Below are 22,386 nucleotides of genomic sequence, written 5' to 3' on the forward strand. Positions count from 1 at the left end.
AGTTCCAGCCAGACTCCTGTGGACGAAGCAGCTCCGGTGCCTTCTGAGAAGGCCGGACCCTCACCAGACAGCGAGCCCTGGCCGGTGCTACTCTCACCTCCACCCCACAAAGCACAGGGTTGGGCTACCAAAAGCTCCCCCAACACCCAGCTATGCCAACTGTGATGGTCAGATCCTGGGGTTACGAGAGGCTCACAAGGCAGACTCAAGATACTTGAACAGAACAAAAAATCCTATTTCCAAAGTGGGGGGGGGGTAATAACAAGGGCCCTAAAAGTGAAACTTGATGGAAAACTCACAAGCACAGGGCTACGGGTGTGGCTCAGTGGCAGAGCACTGCCCAGCAAGCACAAAGCCCTGGGTTCAACCCCAATACTGCAAAAAGAGAAAATAAAAACCTAAACACCTCAGAAAACTCCAAGGGCTTTCACATGATATACTTAAGCTTTATTGGGGGGGGCGGGGTCATCCCCCACTGGTGAGCAGCTGTGAATACACTGAAATTAATGTTTTACCTTGCTTCTCAAAACAATGTAAATAATGTTTACCTATTTTCCTAAGTACTACTCATGAGCATAACTTCAAATAAGATTAAAATAAGACAATTACTCAAGGATTGCAATTTCAGGTACATTTTAAAACTTATTTTTAATATTAGCTCTCTAATAGACTAGACATATTTTTCAAACATCAGCAAACTAGGTTTTCTTTTCTGTTTGTTTTGTTTTGGTACCGGGGCTCGAACTCAGGACCTTGTACTTTTGAGGCTGGAGCGGTGCCACTGAGCTAAATCCCTGGCCCCAAGCAAACTAGGTTTTCAAAGTCAGAATAGGCTCAAAGATCTACAAAGCTAAAAAAAAAAACACCTATGATGTTTTTAATGTAACACACTGTAGCCAGGTGTGGTGGCACATGCCTGTAATACCAGTACTCTCGGGAGGCTGAAGCAGGAGGACTGCTGTGAGTTGGAGGCCAGCCTGGGCTACGTAGTTCAAGGCCAGCCTGGACTACAAAGCAAGACTCTTGTCTCAAAAAAATAAAAAGTAACATAAGCTTCAAGTGGATAAAGCCATTAAACTTAAATCACAGTTATCTAAATTTGTAAGTCTTACTAAAGACCCACTCAGACCTTCCATCTGGTTTGCTAGCTAATAAAATGGCTGAGATTGTGTCAGCTTAAAAGTCATAAACATCTCACTTAAGTCATCCAAGGTATTCAATATCTAGGTAAATCACAGGAAATTCCAACAGCAAATGCCAACTGATCCTTGTGGGCAGCATTTTGTTCTCCAGCACTTTGAAATCCAAGGCCGTCTTTCTTTGAGTGCAGTTTCTCCAAATAAAGCACTTCATGTAATTAAAGCACTACCATGTCATTTCCACTAGTTCTCATATTAGGATGCAGCCAAGGACAAACTGAAGACACTGACACTGAAAAAAGCAAAACCCAAGGCTTTGGCTTAAAAGTCACATAATTTTTTAATGCTTCCCATTCCTTCCAACTTCTGTGCCGGGAAAGTTTCTTACATGCAAATTACTTAACTGCTTCACTTACACAAGGGAATCAGCCAACCTACTTTCGATTACCTTAGTTAAAACTGGATCACTGCCCAGTCAAAATATCCATTCAGTTTAGACTATCAGAATTAATAGATTCAAGCCTCTGCTCCACTTTAATGGGAAAAAACCCTCAGCAATGGTATTGCTATAGGATCACACCACTTGCTGCCAAATTGCAGTGCCTGTTTCTTTTGGCAATCTTTCTGCCTTGAATGGAAAATTTCAATTATTTGTATCTATGTGGGATATGTTATCAAAAGAAACAGTACAGTACATAAATGTTTCTCTCTTTACTCATCTTGCCAACCCCTTAAAGTACTTATGTTTCTTATTTATTTATTTATTTTGGTACCAGGGATCAAACTCAGGTCCTTGTGCTTGCGCAGCAGGCGGCAGCACCACTGAGCTAAATCCCCGGCCCTGTTTCTTTTTTATATGTAAGGGGTGCTAGTAAAAGAAAGCAACACCTGAAAATACTATAGTATTAAACAACATCCAAGCCTCATATTAGTAAGAGAATGTCATCCTTTTGAATAAAAAGATCTGTCAGAATCCAAAATAGGGTCTAGTATAACCTCATTCACACACTATGACTGCATGTCACAAGATATTGCGAAGGGCAAGAGTTCTTATATGAAATCATGTTTCTAGGAAAAAGTGGAATGGGAGATGGAAAAAGAAGCTATGTAACACAGTTCTATTAAGCTGGGGTGGTGACACATGCTTGTAATCCCAGCACTGGGGAGGCTGAGGCAGGAAAATTGCTGAAAATTCAAGGTCAGCCTGGGCTGCAGTGAGTTCAAGGCCAGCCTGAATGGCACAGCGAGACCCTGTCTCAAAAAAACCCCAAAAAATCTATTATGGAGAGTAAAAATAAGCCCAGATACTTTAAGAATGAATGCGGCATACAGACAGGATTCTGAAGGCTTCATTACTATAAAAAGTGGTGCCTCCTAAACTTCACTGTGTAAGTGAATTGCCCGGGGAGCCAGGCAGATTCATGCTCGAAGGCCCACACTAGAGGCCTAGAGAATGTGCAGCTTTCCCAATGCCCTGGGCAACAGGAGTGCTGGCCTGACGACCAGTTAGGATAGTCAGCATTTGTTCTAGGGGAGAAAGGTTTAAAACCACAGATCTGCTCAAGAACTGCCCTGTGGCTGCAAAACCTGCAGCTGTTCTAAGTAGAATCAAGCTAGTCAGGAAGTCCATACTTTGTTATGTAATGTCGGATTAAGTATTAATGAGGCTAGAAAATTGTTTATCTAAGGTTATAACCTGAAACTAAATAGAACTTCATGCTGTAAGTTCATACCGAATGCTAGAGTCATTTTTAACCTTTTAATAATAACAAATCTCGATTACTCAGTCTTAAAGTCCTTTCTCAATAGTATTTATTCTTTGCAGGGGGATGTGCTCTATGCAAATGACATTTTGCTTGAAGAAAAGAACAATGAATAGCTAGTACTGATACACATATTTAATAGAATTCATTCCAAGAACTATGGCTGAGAAAGGTGGCTGATTTTGTTAATTCTCAGAGTAAAAATTTAAATCTCCAAAACTTTTTATCCCACTACCCAAAGTTAGTAAAAACATCAAAACCAGTTAGTTGTCCCTTCTTCCCCAGGCTCTTGTTCCAGGTCAAAGAGCTAGGGATACCTTTTCAACAGAGACAATCAAGACAAAGGCATGGGCCAGGGATTTAGCTCAGTGGTTCCGTCGCCTGCCTCGCAAGCGCAAAGACCTGAGTTCAATCCCTGGTACCAAAAAAAAAAAAAAAAAGACAAAGGCAGCTTTCATTCTTCCATCAGTTTTCAAACTCCCTACTTTCCATCTTCCTCACCATGTCCCCTGGAGCCCCCAGTCTGTGCTGCGCTTCGGATCTTCTACCCACTCCGTGGCTCAGGCCAGGCTCTCACTACCCTCCTGAAGAGCCTTCCTGGGCTCTGCCTCACTCACACACTCTGGGGTGACTCAGGACACCAGAGGTCTACCTCCAAGCTACAGTTTTGGCTTGCGTGTGCCTGCATCAGCTTACACAACCTCACCTGCCTGCCTTCCCTCGGGGCACACTTGACACTTCCTGCCTCTGCGTTTGGTCCTGATGCTGCACTTCTGACAGCTGGAAAGTCACTTTTCTGCCACCCTCCCAACCATGGGCCTGTCAAAAATGAGTCTTTCCTTCAAAGTCCAGGTTCAACACCACCTTCTCCAATCAGCCTTCCAGAGCCCCAAGCTGCATAGCTCACTTTGTGGGGCTCAAACCACCACCCACAGGGCCTCAGCAGGAACTGCCAGGCCCTGCAGGCCTGCACATGGCTCGTCGCTGCTCCCTGCAGGCAGAACAGAGCCTGCAGTCTCTCCACAGACAGCCCACCCATCAGAGCTTACCCAAACTTCAATACAGTGAATGGAATGTTCAGCTCTGAAAATGCTAAGTGAGCAAAAATGAGTTTCTAGTACAGCAAATATTAATGCACCACCGACTGGGCTGACAAATAACAGCAGCTTAATCTCTACTGGGCTAGGTAATCGAAACTAAAACTAAAGAGATGAGAAAGAAACCAAAGCTTCTGCCTTTACAAAGAAGAGGCAGGCACTGCAGGGACACCTCTTCCTAGCTCGCCAACCCTCACTGCACCAGAGACAGGAACAGCAGTGCCAGGTCACTGAGGAAGTGCAGGGCTGCAGGCAAGGCCAGGTTCGAGGGCCAATCTGCCAGACACAAAGTCTTCTGTTCAAACAACACAAACACATTCCCAGACTGGGAAGGCATCACTGCTGCCCGTGTAATCACCCCATGATGCGGCAGAATTCCTTCTGGATGATCCATAACAGCATTCATAACATGGGGTCCACTTCAGGTAAGTAAAATCCAACTCTGTTAGTCCTCCTGTTTTTTCAGATATTACCCTAATGTCAAAGGCCACAAAACTCATCTACCCAACAACAGCACGGCACTGCTCAAAGAAGACTCATGAGGCCTGGTTCTCCACCATCTCCTTGGCAGCTCAGGGACAGAGTCCTGGTTTCTACCAGTGGACTCATACTCAAAATCTGGATGTGATTTAGGACAACAGTGGCTTCAGACAGAAGAAATACACAGCCAATGTGACTCTGAGGTGTTCTGTTGACTCCTTACCACATTTTATCTACTAACTAAACACTTCATAAGCATATTAAAGAGCCAAACAATTTTAGAGAAAGGGAGAAATAATGAGAACAATAAATTACAGGGTATTTGCACAACCATGATACTAGAAGATCCGACCTGCAGTTATTCTCTTGGGTACCACAAGGTTAACACTTAACACTCATTCAACCAAACCTCTATAAACAGTTGGGTTTTCCACGATCAGAGCCATTATTCCCACTTCAGTGGGCAGCAGTGTTGAGGGAAAAGCCATACATTAGCTCCTATGTAATAAACACCAGAAACCAAAAGAGTTGGGAAAGCTGTTCATGTCCATGGCCACCAAGAACCCTCCTCTGACCTAAGTGCATGGACCGAACAGGTAGGAAGGGAGATTCCCCTTGCTAAACTGCATGGGGGAGGAGGTGCGATCCTAAGATATGCGCTGCTCTCCACCCCTCAGGGTTTCGATGGAGAGGGGGGCTTTAGCAAGACAGAAATGAAAACTGTTCTCTTAGTATCATCCCATTGTACAGACACACACTGAAAGACAGAGTGGTGGAGTAATCTGCAAAGGCCCATGACAAGAGAGTGGCAGAGGAGGCAAGAACCATCACTTTGCTCTCAAGTGCAGGAACAGCTAAGGGCACAAGAGCCTTGTGTGAAGACAGCAGCACCCATGAGACTGTCATGGAGAAGAGCCACCACTTCCAAGAATGGAACTTCCCAGTCTTTGTGAGGACTGACCTGAACCCGCCATCGCACAGCCCAAAGCCAACGTCACAGTGAAGAGAGATCATCAAGTACTATAGTTACTGGAAAGGCCAAGAATAGAACACAGGTCTGCTGACCCTCATCCCGTGCCCAATCAGGAGTGTTCTTTTGGATGCAGATGCCCTTCTGATGTTTCAAGTCACTTGAGAATAGCAAAGAAATAAGTTAATTCTGGAAGACAGAAGACAATGTGGAAATTATCTGGATTGGGAATTTCCCATAAAAAGGACCATGACCATAAGAAGATTTCTACCAAGGAATTTTTGAACAAAGGACACTGGTAGCTGCAAATTTTCTCACCTTCTGCAACAAAAATGAAAAAATAGCCTTTACCGCCTGGCTCGCAAGTGCAAGGTCCCGAGTTTGATCCCTGGTACCAAAAAAAACAAAAGATACAACCTGAAAAAAATAACCTTTGTTCTCCCCTGCCTGTAGGCTGTAAATGATTAGCTTAGCTATGTGATAACTCAGGAAAATACCAGAGAGCCTCTCCCAGCTGATTAAAATACTCAAGACTTACGAACTCCTCCAATGCCCCCAGAGAGGAGGGCATGGAATGAATGCTTAGCACTGCTGCAAATCATTCTCCTGCTCATCCCAGCAACCTGCCCCAGTGAAGAGTCCTGGTGCAGACAGGGTCCGGGTGCCAGCAGAGGAATGACTGGGACAGGGCTCAGGAAGGAGGCGCTGAGAGGGACAAGCTACAACCTGAGCACAGGGAAGAAAAGGCTGTTCCCTGAAACAGGCACCACTCAAAAGAAGGGACAAGCGAGGGCAAGAAGAGGTTAGATGAACCCGACTCTGTTTCCTAATCAGACAACAGATGAAAAGAGCCTTACCTAGGTCACAGGTTAACCAGGGCTATTTCTACTACGGAGATAAAACACTAGATAAAATTGTCTGGTGTTTCCAAATGACAGATAGTAGCTTTTGATTTCAACTATGCCATTACATATTTGTTTCAAACAGTTAAGACAAAATGATTGTCAGATTTCTTCATGATTTACAACTTTCAGCAAAGCACAAGGAAAGCTAAAACTTGAGTGAAGGGTACAGTCTGCCCAATCACAACTTCAGGACACACCTTCATGTTCATCTCTTTTTCACTCAGTCAAACCAAAACGACACCTAAGTCCACGCACATTAATTAATTTCTAGAAATCTGCATCAAACTTAAAAAAACTGAAATCTCGGGCTGGGGATTTAGCTCAGTGGCACTGCGCTTGCCTCACCAGCGCAAGGTCCTGAGTTAGATATCCGGTACTGGAGGGAAAGGAAAAAAAAAAAAGAACTAAAATCTCCAGAAAACTTAAAAAGAGTTATTTATTTCACTGTCCCACATTAAATACCGCTTTCCAACCTGTTCTGCAAAGAGCAAAAAATAAACTGATTAGATAAATCCATTCCATACTATTATTTCGATATTTATGAGCAGTTCTCTCCACCATTCTCAATGACCTATCTCAGAATATTTAGATGTGTAATAAATATTACAAATTTAACCTGATTATCACTGATCAATACAAACCATCAACTTATACTGGGACATACTTGAAATCTCAGAAACCTTCTTCCTCACTATGTGTTATCATGGTTCTAAGGTAGTATTATATATGTAATAAGTGTCCAGAAAAAGTTCATTTTTTTAAAGAGCAAATCAAAGAAGAGGAAGTCAGTAAATAACACCAAATAGAAAATAGAAAAAGCAAACCAGCAATGGTTCCCCCCCCCCCCGCCCTTTATAATGGATATTCTCCAGTCATCTCCCATTTCCTAAGAAAGCAGCTCAGTGGGGAGGCAGGTTAAATATCAATGCCATCTCCCTCTAGTCCTGAGGAGAACTTCCGGTTACTGAATGCTGCTGTTAAGTGGTTGGTTCTGCCCCCTCCCCAGGACTCCCTATTCTGTGGTCGGGCCAGCAGGAAGACCCCACCCCCACCCCGTGTCCTCAGTACCACTGGTAAGAAGGTCAGGAGGGCAGGCAATTACAGGTAAATGAGACTGAATGCCTTCTCAACATTATCTTCACAGAATTTCACTCTCAAGTCTCCGCAGCAAACCCTCGGAACTGAGCTTTATCAGAGGCACTGTGGTTGTCAGATCTCAGCCCTAGCTTTGTGATATATCAAAAAGGAGTCCTAAAAACTCCACTTAAACAAATTACCAAAACCCTGGTATATCGGTCCAATGAAAGTGCTAACTTTTAGGGCAGGAATAGTAAAGTGTTATTTTAACTGCTCTTCAAGACACAGCAACATTAAATAAAGGGGGAAAATCCCAACAGTATTCAAAATACAGTAATGAGCCATAAGCCTCTTAATTCTATCAGTGTGTTTGAGCCTTGCCCATTAGCAAAGCCAAACTAGTGATAAATGACATCTCCTCCTTCAGCCACTGTATTTAAAATGAGATGTCAACTCTCCAATAACCCGTGCCCCCAACTCACTTTCTGTTCCTACAGTTACAACTCATTCTTCAGGGACGTAAGCATGTCCCTTTAGCATCTAAAATAATGAGCTAAAATTAAAAGTCAAGGGAGCTGGTGATTTAGCTCAGTGATTTCACCGCCTGCCTCGAAAGCACAACGTCCTGAGTTCGATCCCCGGTACCAAAAAACAAAACAACAACAAAAAAAAGTCAAGGAAGTGAGCAAACAATTCTAGAGGCCAGACTGCATCTGAGCCCAGCACAGGGTTAAAGGAAACCATTTCGTAAGATCAAATGTAGAGAAGCAGCAGGAGCAACGAGGAAAAAATTAAAAATCAAGTTACATAAAGTCCGATTGTACTCACTGTTTCCTTATTGGGAAGCAGCTCCTTTCTAATTCTGAAGAAGTTCTTCCCGTACTGCCTGAGTCCCTTAACGAAGCGTTTCTGTGATAAAAAGAAACAATAAATGGGATGTAAAACCCCGAAAAACAAAACAGGATGTCAGCAAAACCAAAGATATCTGCAATCAGCAGAATAAGCACCACAGAAAGTCTTAGCTAGGGAATACCGACTCGGCTGGCCGGGAGAGTTTCAGCAGCGCAGCAGGACCCGCCAGCCTTCACCGGAACCCCAAGCAGGGGAGCGCACCCCAGAGGAAGGCATCCGGGTCTGGAGCCATGACCGTACGCTCTGCCGCCACCCAGTCTCGTCCGCCAAGGTGTAAACAACAAACATGCCCGCGTTTCAACAGAGCAACACAGAGTCGGGGAAAGGTGAAACAACCAAACGCCGAGCCTCCTCAGAAGGACACTAGAGGGTTAAAAGGCCTCCTTCCTTAATCCCAGGAATGTACCAGGCAGGCACTGCTGTTGCGGAAGCCCACTGGGAGCGGGATCCCAGCTGGCCTGGCCTGCCCCGCCATCTCGTCATTAAAACCCACTTCGAATAAAGAACCCTCAGCCCCTCTGCCTCCCTCCCGGCGCCCCTCACCGGCCCCTCCATCTTCGCAGCGGTCTCCACCTCTCCCGGTGCCCGCCCGGAGACTTTCACTTTGTCCCATTCCTCCCGGGCAGCCCTCCCGCCCCGGCCCCCACCTCGGGGCCCGCAGTCCGGTCCCGCGCTGCTGATCCGGAAGCCACAGGTAAGCGCACGGGTCTGGGGCGAGGGGCGGCCGCCTGTCACTCAGCGCCGGCACCACAAAGCGCAGGGCGGAGGCGGCCGCGGGCGGCACAGCGTGTGACCAGCGGTGCGGAGCGCGAGGGGCGCGGGGCTGGGGCTGACACAGCCCCAGCCACAGCCGCAGCCCCAGCCACTGCCGCCGGGGGAGGAGGCTGGAGCTCGGCGCGCAGAGCCCAGCGCAGCGGAGGGCAGCTGCAAAAGGCGGCCTGGATCGCGCGCCGCCCGCCTGCCCGGGCCCAGCCTGGCCCCGCCTCTGCCCGACCCCCGCTGGGCAGCCGAGCCTCCAAGGCCGGGCGCTGGGATCTCAGGATCCAGCTTCGGAGCAGGAGAGCGTCAACGTCAAGCAGCGAAGCACACAAACTTCCTCCCTACTGCAGCGCGCGGCGCAGCGGGCGGGCGGGGAGGGGGGGCGCCCGCGAGGCCGGGGCCCTCCCCAGGCTGCTGGGCCTCCAGCCCACACTCAGGGCCCACCGGGCCGCACGCCCACGGCGCCCCACTGCGGCCAGGCGAAACTGGGGCCTGCCCCGTTGACGCCCACAGCCCCTTACAGCCTGCGATCGTGGGCGGACGCTCCCTCCCCTCCCGGCCCAGGCATTAGCTCGCACTTCGCAGGGAGCAACTAAATCACCGCGGAGGAGACCCAGCCAATAAATCACCTGCCCACCGGGAAGAGGGGCCCTCCCGCTCCGGGCGTTTGAGATCCGCCAGGCAAAGGTAGGAAAGAGCCAGGCTTGGCCTGCGAAACCCATCTGCAATCTCCTACTCCAGTCCTGGAGGCTTTGCATTTTCAGATTTCACCCCTTGCCAAGATACGACTCATCACTGTCAAATTTCAGGGCAGTTCATATAGTTTGAAGGGAAGAATCTGTCAAGGCACCACCAAGCTGCGCAGCTTTCTCTGGTCTGAAGGAGTGACGGGTGTTTACTTGACAACAGTGTCATCCATGTAATCAACAGGCATCTCTGCAGGCTGAGGAAGGCAGAGACCGCCTTGCCCTCAAGGAGCCAGGGCTAGCCAGGAAAGCAGCCGGGTCAGCAGAGGGATCTGTGGACTTGCTGAGAAGCTGCCCGGGAACAAAAGGTGGTGGGTGGAGCTCCAAAGAGGAAGCACCTTGCTCTGCTTCCTGAAGTCAGAGGAAGTAACAAGGAAGAGCTCGAGCGAGCGTGCCAGGTGGGCTGCCACAGGGCTTCCAGTCATCTGGGAAGGGCACAAGAACATTCCAGGAACTGCAAGGACAGGGTGTGCAGATGGGAGTGCCTGAGAAGCAGGTGAGGCTGAGACTGCAGAGAGCCCTGAAGAGTTTCGTCCTCAGTGCAGGCCAGCAGACAGCTGGCGCTTTCCCTGCAAAGATCAGATACGGACTGCTCCGGAGGCATGTGGCCTGAGTGTGGATTAGGGACTGACCAGGCGAAGAAGCTGGTGACATCTCCAGGTGTGAGCCGAGGGGGCACCTGAACTACTGTCATCTGAATTCCTGCTTCTTGCTGGGCAGGTGGCACATGCCTGCAATTCCAGCTACCAAGGAGGCTATTCAGGAGGCTGAGGCAGAAGGATAACAAATTCAAGTCCCATGTGGGCAACTTGGCCAGACCCAGGCTCAAAAAATAATAAGGGCTGGGGATGTAGATCAGTGGTAGAGTGCTCCTGAGTCTGATCCACAGTACTCTAAGAAAGAAAAAAAATTACTGAGCTTCTTCCAGGCCGCCACAGAGACATGAAGGTGAGGTTTGAGTGTATTCAAGATTCAGCTTCACCGAAACCCACCACCATGGCCAAGGAAGGTACTGCTGCTGGATGAGTCTGCCAGAGCTTAGACAGCCCCAGCTCATCTTCTACTGCTTGCGTACAGCCGTGATGGGCCTGTGTCCATCAAGCTGTACTTAGTTTTACTAAATCAACCTAATTAAGCCTGATGGCAACAAGAAACTACTAAGGGATGGATGAGACTCTGTAAAACATCTGAAAGGAAACCCCACACAGAGTCTGGTTACAGTTGTGTAGTGATTGAGGACTACAGCAAACAATCTCAGGTCAAGAATGTCATTGAAGAGGGGCCAGGAATTTAGCTCAGTGGTTTCGCCGCCTGCCTTGCAAGTGCAAAGGCCGAGTTCGATCCCTGGTACCAAAAGGAAAAAAAAAAAAAGAATGTCATTGAAGAGTACTTCAAATTCAAGAAAATAATAAATTAAAGATCTGGCTCACTTTCTAAAAAAATCGATTGAGCATCTAGCATTGGGAGGAATTTTTAAAAAACGAAGGTACCCATGGACTAATGTGAGTGACTCACTTTTAGCAGGTAAGGTAAACACTTGTGAAGTCATGAACAACAAACTGCCCATCAATGCAGCAAGGGAGCCCGGAAGAGGGGTGGACGCAGTGGCACGTGGCAGTCCAGAATGCCTTCACCAGGCAAGAGACAAGGCTGGCTCACCAAGGAGAGGCCGAATCCATGGAGCCAGAGGGGATCGGAGGAGCTGCACAGACAGGGGTGGGGAATGGGAGATGGGAGACAGAGTCTGCATAGAGTTGAGTAGGTGATCCAGAGGGCACAGACAGTGGAAAGCCAGCACCATGCACTCAAACGTGGGCTTCATACCAGGCAACACACAACAGGTTCATCAGAAACACTGACACAGGAAAGGTGGCATGTAAGGAAGGCCGATCTGGAACCTCAGGGTAATGTGCTGAAAGCAGACAAACGCGTTCAGATCCTGATTGTTCCATTTATTATGATGCAATCTGTTGAACATCATTCTAGTCAACTATTAGTAAATACCTACTATATGCCAAGAGCCTCACTTATTAATTCAAAACCTTCCCTACCTGAGACAGAAAGTCTATTACTTTCCCCATTTCACAGCCAAGGAAGCAGAACCTGATCAAGGTCAACCAACTACTCAGAAGAGAAGAATTCAAACCCAGCTCCCGAATCCAGACACTTTGCCGCTGCCTCTGTGAAGTACTCACGACAACAGTGGCTATTTTGTGGCATGACACCATTATCGTGACTGTGTGCTTTCCCATGGAGTCCAACATCGCCTCACCAGATGCTCACTGTTCTCCCTGGGGAAGGCTGCTCAGCACCTTCCTGTCCTGTCCATCCTGATGCCAGTCCTGGGGCAGGCCCTTATCCCTCTTTTCATAGTCTGTTAACCCACCTCCCTCATCCAGTCTATTGTATGCCTGTGCCAAAGAAATTTTTTTTTTGGTACCGGGGATCGAACTCGGGACCTTGCACTTTTGAGGCAGGCTGTGGCACCACTGAGCTATCCCTGGCCCCAAAGAATTTTTTTAAACTACAGGTTTCATCCTGAGTCCACACATCTGCTCCCTGGCCCCTATTTTGCAGGAAGCTCTGCAGGACAGTGTTCACACCCATGCACCCGGGCTTCAGTGCTCTCCAGGACCCTGGCCTGCCCACCTTTCCACCAGGTGTCTAGTACTGCCACTTGCAGGTTCATCTCAAACCCAAACTCAAATCCTTCCTACTCCAAAATAAACTTCCCTGGCCAGTCCCTCCCATTCAGTTACTTATTTGTACAAGGCCTATTTATCATAGAGTCTGTAATGCTGCAACAGGCAGTAGACATTCACTAACTTTTAGAAACGTAAGTGCAACCAACCTCAAGATGAGGAGGGCTTGGGTTGGGGTGATCATAGTGGAAGTAGGCTATTAAAAGCATCAAGGCCCATCCTGAACTCTGGTAACAGAGATGAAACTCTTCTGGCTTTCCTCGGATCACTTGGCCTAATTCTCTACTCAACTTCCAACTGTTACAAGTCCTCCTCAAAGCTTTCTTCTATGCTTTCTGCTCTCTAAAACCCCTTCCAATATGATCTCTGCTATTCTTTTGGCTCTAAATATAATCCAAACCAGATGTGGTGGTGCATGCCTGTAATCCCAGCATTCCAAAAGCTGAGGCAGGAGAATCACAAGTTCAAAGCCTGCCTGAACTATACAGTGAGACCCTGTCTCCAAAACACCCCCCAAAATTAAATAAATAAATAAATAAATATACATAATCCAAGAATCTCACAAGTATTTCTAAGTCTGAAATCTATATTCCAACCCCACTGGGAACACTCACTGCTTCCAGAAATATGCATTTGACACCTGGTGGTAATGGAGACCTACCGCAGCAGTCCACGCATACCAGTGATTGTGCTATCAAGTGCAAAGCACCCTTGGCCCCACTTTAAACAAAAGAGGAAGTAAAAGCTTCATGTGGCTACTGTTACTTCTCTATGGAAAGCCACAAGGCCTCAAAACCAGCAAAACATCTGCTTCTCAGGCACCAGCCTCTACCTTGTGGTTTACCAGAAATGCAGAATAGCCTTTGAAATCGAAACAGAGACGGCCCTCTTAGAGTAGAGAGTGACTGAACAGGTCAAGATGAGAAACAGGCTTCTGAGGCAGCAGTCTCCTTTCCCTCCATGAATTCATCTCTTGATGTTTTTGAGACTAATTTAATAATTAACACTATCAACTTGTAAATAGGTATTATAAGCTTCTAAATAAAGTTTAGGGACACGGGTTGTTTCTTGACAGGCTTCTAGTAGTTTAGCTGGAATCCAGCATTCTAGTACGGGAACTCAAGGCCTCACCCATTATTTCTGTCCACTTGCTCTTCTGTCCCCAGAAGTACACAGGTATTAGGATGCCAGGAAGCCCAAGGGGAAATGCAGAATGTGCACATTTAAAAGGTGGTGAGAAACTGGCTCAGCCAACGGTCCAGTGCCAAGAGCCTTGCTCTTATGCTCCTTGAGCCTGCAGTCTGCCCACCCTCATAAACACACAAGCTGAGGGCCTTGGAAGACTGGCACTTGTTTCTCTGGGGCACTTCATGTCCCACCAATCTGAGTGTGCACCTTGCAAACACAAAACAGGTCATTTCTATTTCTTTTTTTTTTTTTTTTGGTACCAGGGATCAAACTCGGGACCTTGCGCTTGTGAGGGTCATTTCTTTTTTTTTCTATTGGTACATTTTAGGTATATAATATAATGATATTTATCATTGGAAGTTTGTACTTTTACATAATCTCCCCTGGTTCTTATTTTTTCCCCTTCCCCTGCCCTCCCTTCAACCCCTCCCCATCCCTCCCTATTTACAAAGACTTTGTTTCCATTTTTTCATTTTCTCATTAATTCCATTCCCTTCTTTCCTTTTCCCTACCACTCCCACTTCCTCCTCCCCTTTGCTCCTTTTCTTCCTATTTCACATTATCCATTATACCTTTTAGTCCTTATTTACACTTTCAGTTTCTCACACTAGAGAAACTATTCGGTATTTACACATGTGTGTCTTGTTTACTTCACTTAAGAGTATGGCCTCAATGTGCATCCATTTAGCTATAAATGTCTAATTTCTCAGTGCGAAGGTCATTTCTACTTCTGTATCACCACAGCCAAGTGAGATCCAAATAGAAATTTGTATTCATTTATGGTGTGGAGGTTGTTCTTTGCTTTCTGCTGCTCCTTAGTTTATGACTATGTTCCAATTTCTAGACAAACTGTTATAGTGCTCTGAGGCAGCAGCCTCCTTTCCCTCTTTGAATTCATCTCTCTTCAAATGAAGACCTTGATGTTTTCAAGACTCTAATTTAATAATTAACACTATCAACTTATCTCTTACTGAGCTCAAGCATCCTATCAGCATCAGAAGCTATCTACCCGTAAGTTCCTGATAGAGAAAATTTCGATTTCTGGCTTTTTAAAAAGTGAGTGCCTGGGCCAAGAATTTAGCTCAGTGGTTTTGCTGCCTGCTGCGCAAGCGCAAGGACCCGAGTTCAATCCCCAGTACCAAAAAAATAAATACAGGAAAAAAAAAAAAAGTGAGTGCCTGAACCTAGTACTGATAAGCTTGGTTTTATTAAAACAAATCTGGAAAACGCTACTTCCCCTTTTTTTGGGAAAGTGGAAAAGTAGACGCAGTTCACCTCAGAAGCCCTGGGATCTAGTCCCGTCTTCTGCTTGACAAAAGAAAATTTAAACACAGCCACTTCTGAAACAGAAGCTAACGGGAATAAAAATAATCAGACCAAAACACAGTAACATTATAGAAGGTGTGACAAAAAATACAGTGAATGTTTAAATATTTTTTAAAAATTTATTATAGTAAAAGACAGAATACCATTAATGTCCCTCAAAATACTCCCCCTCACTTGAAACACATTTATCCCATTGTTTCTTGCCACTTTCTGAAGCAGTCCTGGATGTCCCTTACGTGACTGTCTTACCCTGTCACTGTTGACTGGATGTCCTGAATTCATTCAAAATATTTACTATTCATGGTCATTCTGACTTTGGGGAATAGGCAGGAGTTGCACTGTGCCAGGTCTGGTGAATAAGGTGGACGGGGGACATACCATGACAAGCCTGCTTTTTGATGGCACTCAGCAGCAGCATTCGGTGTTTTTTTTTAATCACACCTCAAAGACCCTTAAGAAGGAGGATTTCCAGAACTGTTTCAAAAAGTAGCAAGGAACACAGGCTGGGGATTTAGCTCACTGACGCTGCACCTGCCTTGCAAGCGCAAGGTCCTGAGTTTGATCCCCGGTACCACCCCCCCCCCAAAAAGTAGCAAGAACAATGGGACAAGTATGTTTGAAGAAAAGAGGATTCATGGCAATGTGACTTTTACTTTAATAAATTTTAACATTTATTGCATTTTCTATCACACCTTGTATGACACCAAGCCCTTGACCCAGGCTAGGAGCATCATGGTGATGTGTAAACCAGCAAGGAGCCTCAGGCCTAGGTGAAGCCTCGGAATGGAACCAAAGGTGCAGATCAGGGGTGCAGTGGGAGCTGTTGCCTGTGTTCACATTTCAAAACACTAAGTGTTTCTCAAAAAAACCCTACCAATAGGCAAGTAAAGGCTAGATTCTCATAATTTACTCGTTTCAATTTGTTTGCCTTTTAAATTGGCTATAATACGTGCCCCATGTTGCTAAAACAAAAATCTAAATATTAACTTGAAAGCAGATATATGAGTATTGGGCAGAGAGTGAGTACATCCTTCAGAGGGTCAGGCACGCCAGTGCCTCACATCCACTGAAACATCCGGCGCCATCCAAGGAGGTGCTCGATCTGTCCCCGCCTGAAGTAGGGAAGAGAGCAAAGGAGAGGCGAGGCTACCAAAACAACTACAAGATACCTCTACATTAACCCCTGGCTGAGAGCTTTCAATATTAACTCCCTCTGGTGAATTTTAACTAGTGTATCACAGTCAGAATCGCTCTGTGACTTCTGCCAAGCTATGGCTCCTTCGTCCTCTTACATAACTGTTTAGAAAACACTGTAGGTACTAAAATGACTCCCACTGTGAAAATGGCTCCTTCTGCTCTGCCCTGGTTTCTGCACAGAGTTTTATGTTAATGACTTGCTGGTTCTCAGGGGACTAAAGAGCAGGCAGATCTGCAAGTCAGCAATCTGCAGTCCCCCCAAACACAGACACAACAGTGAGCCCTTCCTTCAGTCAGGCAGGATGAGCAATGCCCCACAGCTCCAGCAGAGAGGTGTCCTAAATGTGACCCGGGTAATGGGGGCGGGGAAGAAGGAAAGCCTCATGCCAGGTACAGAGAAAAGCCTTTGCCAACAGGCACACCCAATGCTGCATCTCTGTCACCGAGGTCCCACCGACGGCCCGCCTGAGTCACCTGCACCTTCCCCTCTGCTGCAACTCCCAGGATCCACACCTGAGACCCCACTGCCTCTGGAGGTGACTGTTGATGCTGCTTTGAGACCTGTCCTTTGGTTACTCTGAGTAGTGCCCTCCAGAGTCTCAGGACAGGACACTGCAAACACGGGTACCATGGGTCCTAGAGCACAACCTCCTCAAAGCAGCGGGTCCCAAGCCCAGCGAACTGCAGGAAACAGCCGAGTGTCTTTCTAGTGCCCAGCCTCTGTGCAGAGGGACAGTGGTGCTGGCAGCAGCACAGGGAGGCCAACTCTGTCGCATCACTGTCCTGGACAGATGTCACCAGGCACATTCTACAGACACAAAAGCGGAAGCTTAGGGAGATGGAATATCAATGTCCCAACCCACAGGTAGTCGTCTTCGGGGCCAGGATTCAAGCCGGAGACGGAAGAGCTGTGACCAGCAGAACAGGGCACGTGAGCTGCTGCGTCAGTGATGGCACACCTAGAGCTTAAACCTTTATGGCAAGCAGCCTGCTACAGCACGTGTGCCAAAGGCTGGTCACACTAAGTGCTTCAAAGAGTTCACACAGTTCATGGATCGTCCACCCACAAATGGCTGGGTAGGGCCTCCGGGCTTGTCTTACATGCGAACCAGGCTGCAGGCACCAGTCAGTCTTGCCATAACACTTCCTGCACAAACCTTAAGATTCCCAACGCTGTCCTCCTTCCCCTTCTATCTTACACACTTCACCTCAGCTGTGAATTCTTAGAAAGGTCACTCTCCCAAATCTGTATAAGCTTTCCATTCACCTCACGCCCTAGAGCCCCATGGCTGCCACCCCAGTCGCTTTCAGGGCATTAGGTCCGCCCTGAGGATTCCCCACAGATCTGTCCTCATCATCAGAATCACAGGATTAGGGTTGAGTGTGCGAAGTCCACCTGCAATTTCTCCATTCACCTCACAGACCTAGCACCTCCAGGACCCCCAGGCTCAGCTTCGCTCAAGCCAGCACACTCTTAGTTCCCATGCCCTTACTCCTGTCAAGGAAATGCCTACCTTGTTCTCTGTCCCCGCTCCCACTCCTTTTTACCCCATGTTTACAGAACACTATTTACACTATTTTGTCGCACTAGGGATCAAACCCTGGGCCTCACAAATGCTAGGTAACAGGAGCGGCAGGGAGTTAGGTAGACAAGAGGATGACTGAACTCTTCCAAAAACTCTTCAGGAGTGAGATCCTGCCACTCCTGATGGTTTGTCAGCTGGATGAGGTATCTTGATATAAATAAAGAGACCTCTTCCCCAGCCTAAGATCATGTGGCATTTAGCAACAGAAGCTCACGTCCAACCACTGTGGGTAAGTGTCGCCACTCCTACTGGGATCAACATGGACAGGGGACTAAATCCAAGGAGTTCTTTGTCCTCTTCGCCTCCCAAGACCAAAGACCACTGGGTGAGAACCGTGGAGGGCAGGTCCAATGCAACCCCACCTGATTGTTCAGGAACGCACCTCAATTCCCAAGCATGTGATTACGGATACTTCATGGCTACAATCACTGCTTTATTTTATTTCAGATTAGCCACAGGAACATACCACGAAGGGTAACTAACGTGCCAGGCCCTGAGGCCAGGAGCAGCACCAGCCTCTTGTCCCAGCCCAGCCGACCCTGCAGGTGACATGCTGGAAGTTTCTACACAAGCTGGACCACTCTCCACTCCACACTCCCGTCACATCTGTAACCTTAGTCGATTCAGAGGAAGGAGGAATGGGGAGCAAAGCCTTCAAGTATCAAACCTCTCATCTCACAGAAAACAACACAGTGCACACAGTGCACAGAAAACAACACAAGCCAACAAATGAAACCATATGGACCCACAAACCCTTTACATGTGTGACAATATATTTACCACAGGCGGCACCCAAAACTGACTGCACCTCATATACTGCTCTTAGAAGGTGAGGGTGACAGGAGGGCCTGTTTCCTCCTGTCAGCCTGGGGGACCTTTTACTGTCACACTACAGAATGTGAAGAGGTGGCACCAGGTGGCTTCTGAGGCAGCATCACAAAGGCAGCACTGCTCCTGGTTGGCTCACCCTCTGCAGACACCTGTCTTTAGGGCCCTGAGTGGCAGATTAAAAAGTCCGGCCACCGTGACACCAAGAAGCTCGACACGCCATGAGGGACAGAGACACTTCACAAGCTCCAGCCGTCCCCATGTGAGTGAAGAAGCCTGCAAGGGGACTCCAGCACCTGATGACTGCAACCTCATCACACCCAAGTCAGACCCACAGAGACTGAGACAAAGGATCACAGTGGTTTTAAGTCAGGGTAATTTTTGTTTTTCATTTGTTTTGTTTTGGTACTGGGGTTCAAACTCAGAATTTCAAACTTGCCAGACAGGCACTATGCCCTTGAGCTACATCCCTGGCCCTGGGGTAATTTTTATTGTAAGGGGTAATTTGTCAAGTAGCAATAGGAAACCAATACAAGATTAGTTACTGAAACTACTAAAAACTTTAACTTAAATGGTTTTTTTTGTTTTTGTTTTTGTTTTGGTACCAGGGATCGAACTCTGGTCCTTGAGCTTGAGAGGCAGGTGGCAGAACCACTGAGCTAAATCCCCAGCTACTTCAATGTTAATCAACAATTAATTTTGTTTTTGTGAGACAGGATCTTGCTATATAGTTCAGGGTGGCCTTGAACTCACATTGTAGCCCAAGATGGCCTCGAACCTGTGGGACCCTCCTGCCTCAGCCTCCCAAGTGCTGGGATTATAGGTGTGCACCACCACGCCTGGCTTCAACTATTAATTTCAATGAATAAAGAAGCAACCTTCCAATTTAAACAGGTGTAATATGCACGCCCCACCACTCTGCAGCTTGTCGTGCTTTAACACTCAGCTTTTATCGCTGCATATGCTATGACATGATATACGGTCATGCTGCAGAGTAGGTGAGGGAAAGACTGTTCTGCTCACCATGACGTCCCCAGGACCTAGACAGCACCAGACGGTAGGGAGCAGGTGACCCAGATCACTGGGGGACAAATGCATGAGTGTGGGGGTGACCTGCTTAGTCTTCTCATTGACTCCTTGACCTCTCTCTCATCTAATTTCCAGCTTGATTTAAAGTTTCTAACTCTCTGTTACCAACAAAGCCAACAGATATCCAACTTTCCTGTTGGTGCCAGCCAGAGGCACCAAAGCACCCACTCCCTGATGCCAGCTCAGCATCAGGGGAAAAGCCAATGATGTCCTTTGTCAACATAACCCTGTGCTGAACCCCTTCCTGGGCGGTCCCAAGCAGCAAATAAAAGCGACTCCATTTTCTGCTCAAAGACCACACGCCCAAGGTGGAAATGCCCACATGCTGACAGGTAAAGCAATGGAGCCCAGCAGCAAAGGCACTGAGCACACCCCGGTCTCTGTCAGGCCCTCCCTCCCTGCAGGCCTAAGTAGAGCGCCCGGTGAGTACCAGTGAGTGTGCTCCAGTGGCCTGTCCAGTCAGGTGAGACCGGACCGGCAGGGGACACAGCACATTAACTGATGCACAAGTTCTGCCAGCTCAGTGCTTCTTGCCAATTACAGCTACACTGCTACATGCAAATTAAAAATAACTCAATGCTAATAACAGAACCCAAAAGGCATTCTCTCTGCAGTGTCACCTGGAGTCTCCACATAAATGCCCGCCCAGTAAACTGGCTCATAAGGAGGTCAAGTAGCTCCCAACACAGAGGAAAGAAGAATGAACTACAGGAAGCAATGTGGTTGTCTGTAGGTCATAAAGGAACAAAAACTAGACATCTTCAGTGAGGCAGCATTCTACAAAGCTCGTAATTAAAAGGCTGTAGATGAGTGGCTGCCAAGCAGAAACAGAACGTCAGCCCAAAAGTGGGAGCCAAATATTTAAGTTTGAATTGTGCAACAGTCAGATGTTAAAAAGAAACTGGTAAAATTAATTTTAGTATTTTGTTCAACTTAATATATTCAAAATATTATCATTTCAGCATGTAGTCAGTATAAAAATTAGCAGTGAAATATTTCCTAGTTTTTCTTCCTCGGTCTTTGATTCTTTTTATTGTTTTGATTTTGCTTTTTCCTTCCCTTGTCTTTGAAATCCACAGTGTATCTTCCACTGACAGCGCATCTCTTCTTGGACTAGCACTTGGTACATTTCAGGTAGCTGACGGCTACCACACTGGAAAGTACAGATCCAGAATAATCTTGGCTTCTGGTTTTTGTTTTTTTGGTTTTTTCTGGTACCAGGGATCGAACTCAGGACCTTGCGCTTGCGAGGTAGGTGGTGGAACCACTGAGCTATCCACCATCCCCAGTCCCCGGCTTCTGTTTTAAATAAAATATCAAGACACACACACAACTGAAATTTTCTTTTAAGGAGGTAACCATACTGTTATAATTACAGGCGATAATGTCATATATTCCTAAAATAAATAAAATCATATAGGCTTATTATTTCAAATTAAGTGAAGCCTATCTTCTAGAAGAACTTAACTAAGTTTGTAAGTCATGATCTATGCCTCTTCCCCAAAAGCACTATGGCTCCCTTTGGCTCCTAGCAAAGAGGGTGCATGGGCTTTGTTCCCCCATGGCGGCATGGCTGGCCCCTCACTGAGCTTTCTTTGTTAAAGAACGACCTCCAGAGGAGAAACAGCAACTATTACTTTAGAAACTGCAGCACAGAGTGGGGGTGGGGAGCATTTCTGTTACAAAGCTCAACCTTGGTGGGACAGATCCCTGTCTAACCAGTAGTCATTCCTTGTTCCGATGCTTGATGTCACGCTGTCCCGTGCAGGAGGACCACCGTGTTTTCAAGAGAGTCCCCCAAGGCAGAAGCCCCTCAGATCAGGGGCTGCTATGGGCTCCATCATGAGGCTGCTCATCTAGCTTTTGTTTAGAACAATAGTGCTCCCGGGATACCTCATTCTTGCTGAAAATATTGGTAGTAAGGGATCATGAACACAGCTGTGTGTAAATGACACACACAAACAGATTAGATCTGTATATTTATAAGGAATACAAACATACTAATAGAGGATTTACATACACAGTTGGATACACTGGGCTACACGAAGGGTGGAGTTTGAGTTCCAAAGCACTTCTATAAAATTTTGCAAAAAGAAATGCTGGGTCAAGAAAGGGGAGGCTGAGACTGCCCCCAACCCCACCGCATGAAATAGATTCCTCTTCGTTCTCATTTGTAATGCTGCAGGAATTCTCTGAGACTCTAAGAAGGAGAATTCTCAACAAGAACTGGTAGATTCGACTTTCATACGAAAAACAAGTCAACACAGGACAACTTTTACAGTTATACGATTGTAATTATAATGGGGGTGGCAAAAGAAGGCACTGTTGACAGAAGTAGAAAGTGAGAATGTCAGGTGCAGGATTAAAAGTGGAAGCTCTCTATCCTTCACACAGGGATGCAGGTATGTATGAAGAGAAGCCCCCTCAAAAACACCTGTTAACAGCATTCACAGTTCTATTAAAACTGTTTTAATAGAATATATTTTGGAACAGTTTTAGCTTCACAGCAAAACTGAGCAGACAGGGATTTTCAACATACTCGGGTCTTTGAATTAAACAGGGAAAAGAGCAGTCAGCACTGTGTGCTTGCCACATTAAGTCAGTGACGAAGACAGGCTCCAG

General features: G+C 46.7%; 1 protein-coding gene across 12 annotated transcripts in view; it reads right to left on the reverse strand.

Annotated features, from left to right (window-relative positions):
* Rere (arginine-glutamic acid dipeptide repeats) overlaps positions 1-22,386 on the reverse strand; it is a 385,951-nt gene that overhangs the window by 48,279 nt on the left and 315,286 nt on the right. For 11 of the 12 annotated variants that reach the window (XM_004863671.4, XM_087214426.1, XM_004863673.3 and 8 more), the window contains one exon: positions 8,260-8,340. In XM_004863671.4, the coding sequence (XP_004863728.2) occupies positions 8,260-8,340 (81 nt within the window). Of the gene's footprint in view, positions 1-8,259; positions 8,341-8,990; positions 9,443-22,386 lie in introns of those variants that run through there. The other variant, XM_087214427.1, reaches the window with a different exon arrangement.

Source organism: Heterocephalus glaber, unplaced genomic scaffold (assembly GCF_053883595.1).
Source record: "Heterocephalus glaber isolate CG9 unplaced genomic scaffold, H.glaber_assembly_v1.0 deba00001447, whole genome shotgun sequence".
Lineage (NCBI taxonomy): Eukaryota > Metazoa > Chordata > Mammalia > Rodentia > Bathyergidae > Heterocephalus > Heterocephalus glaber.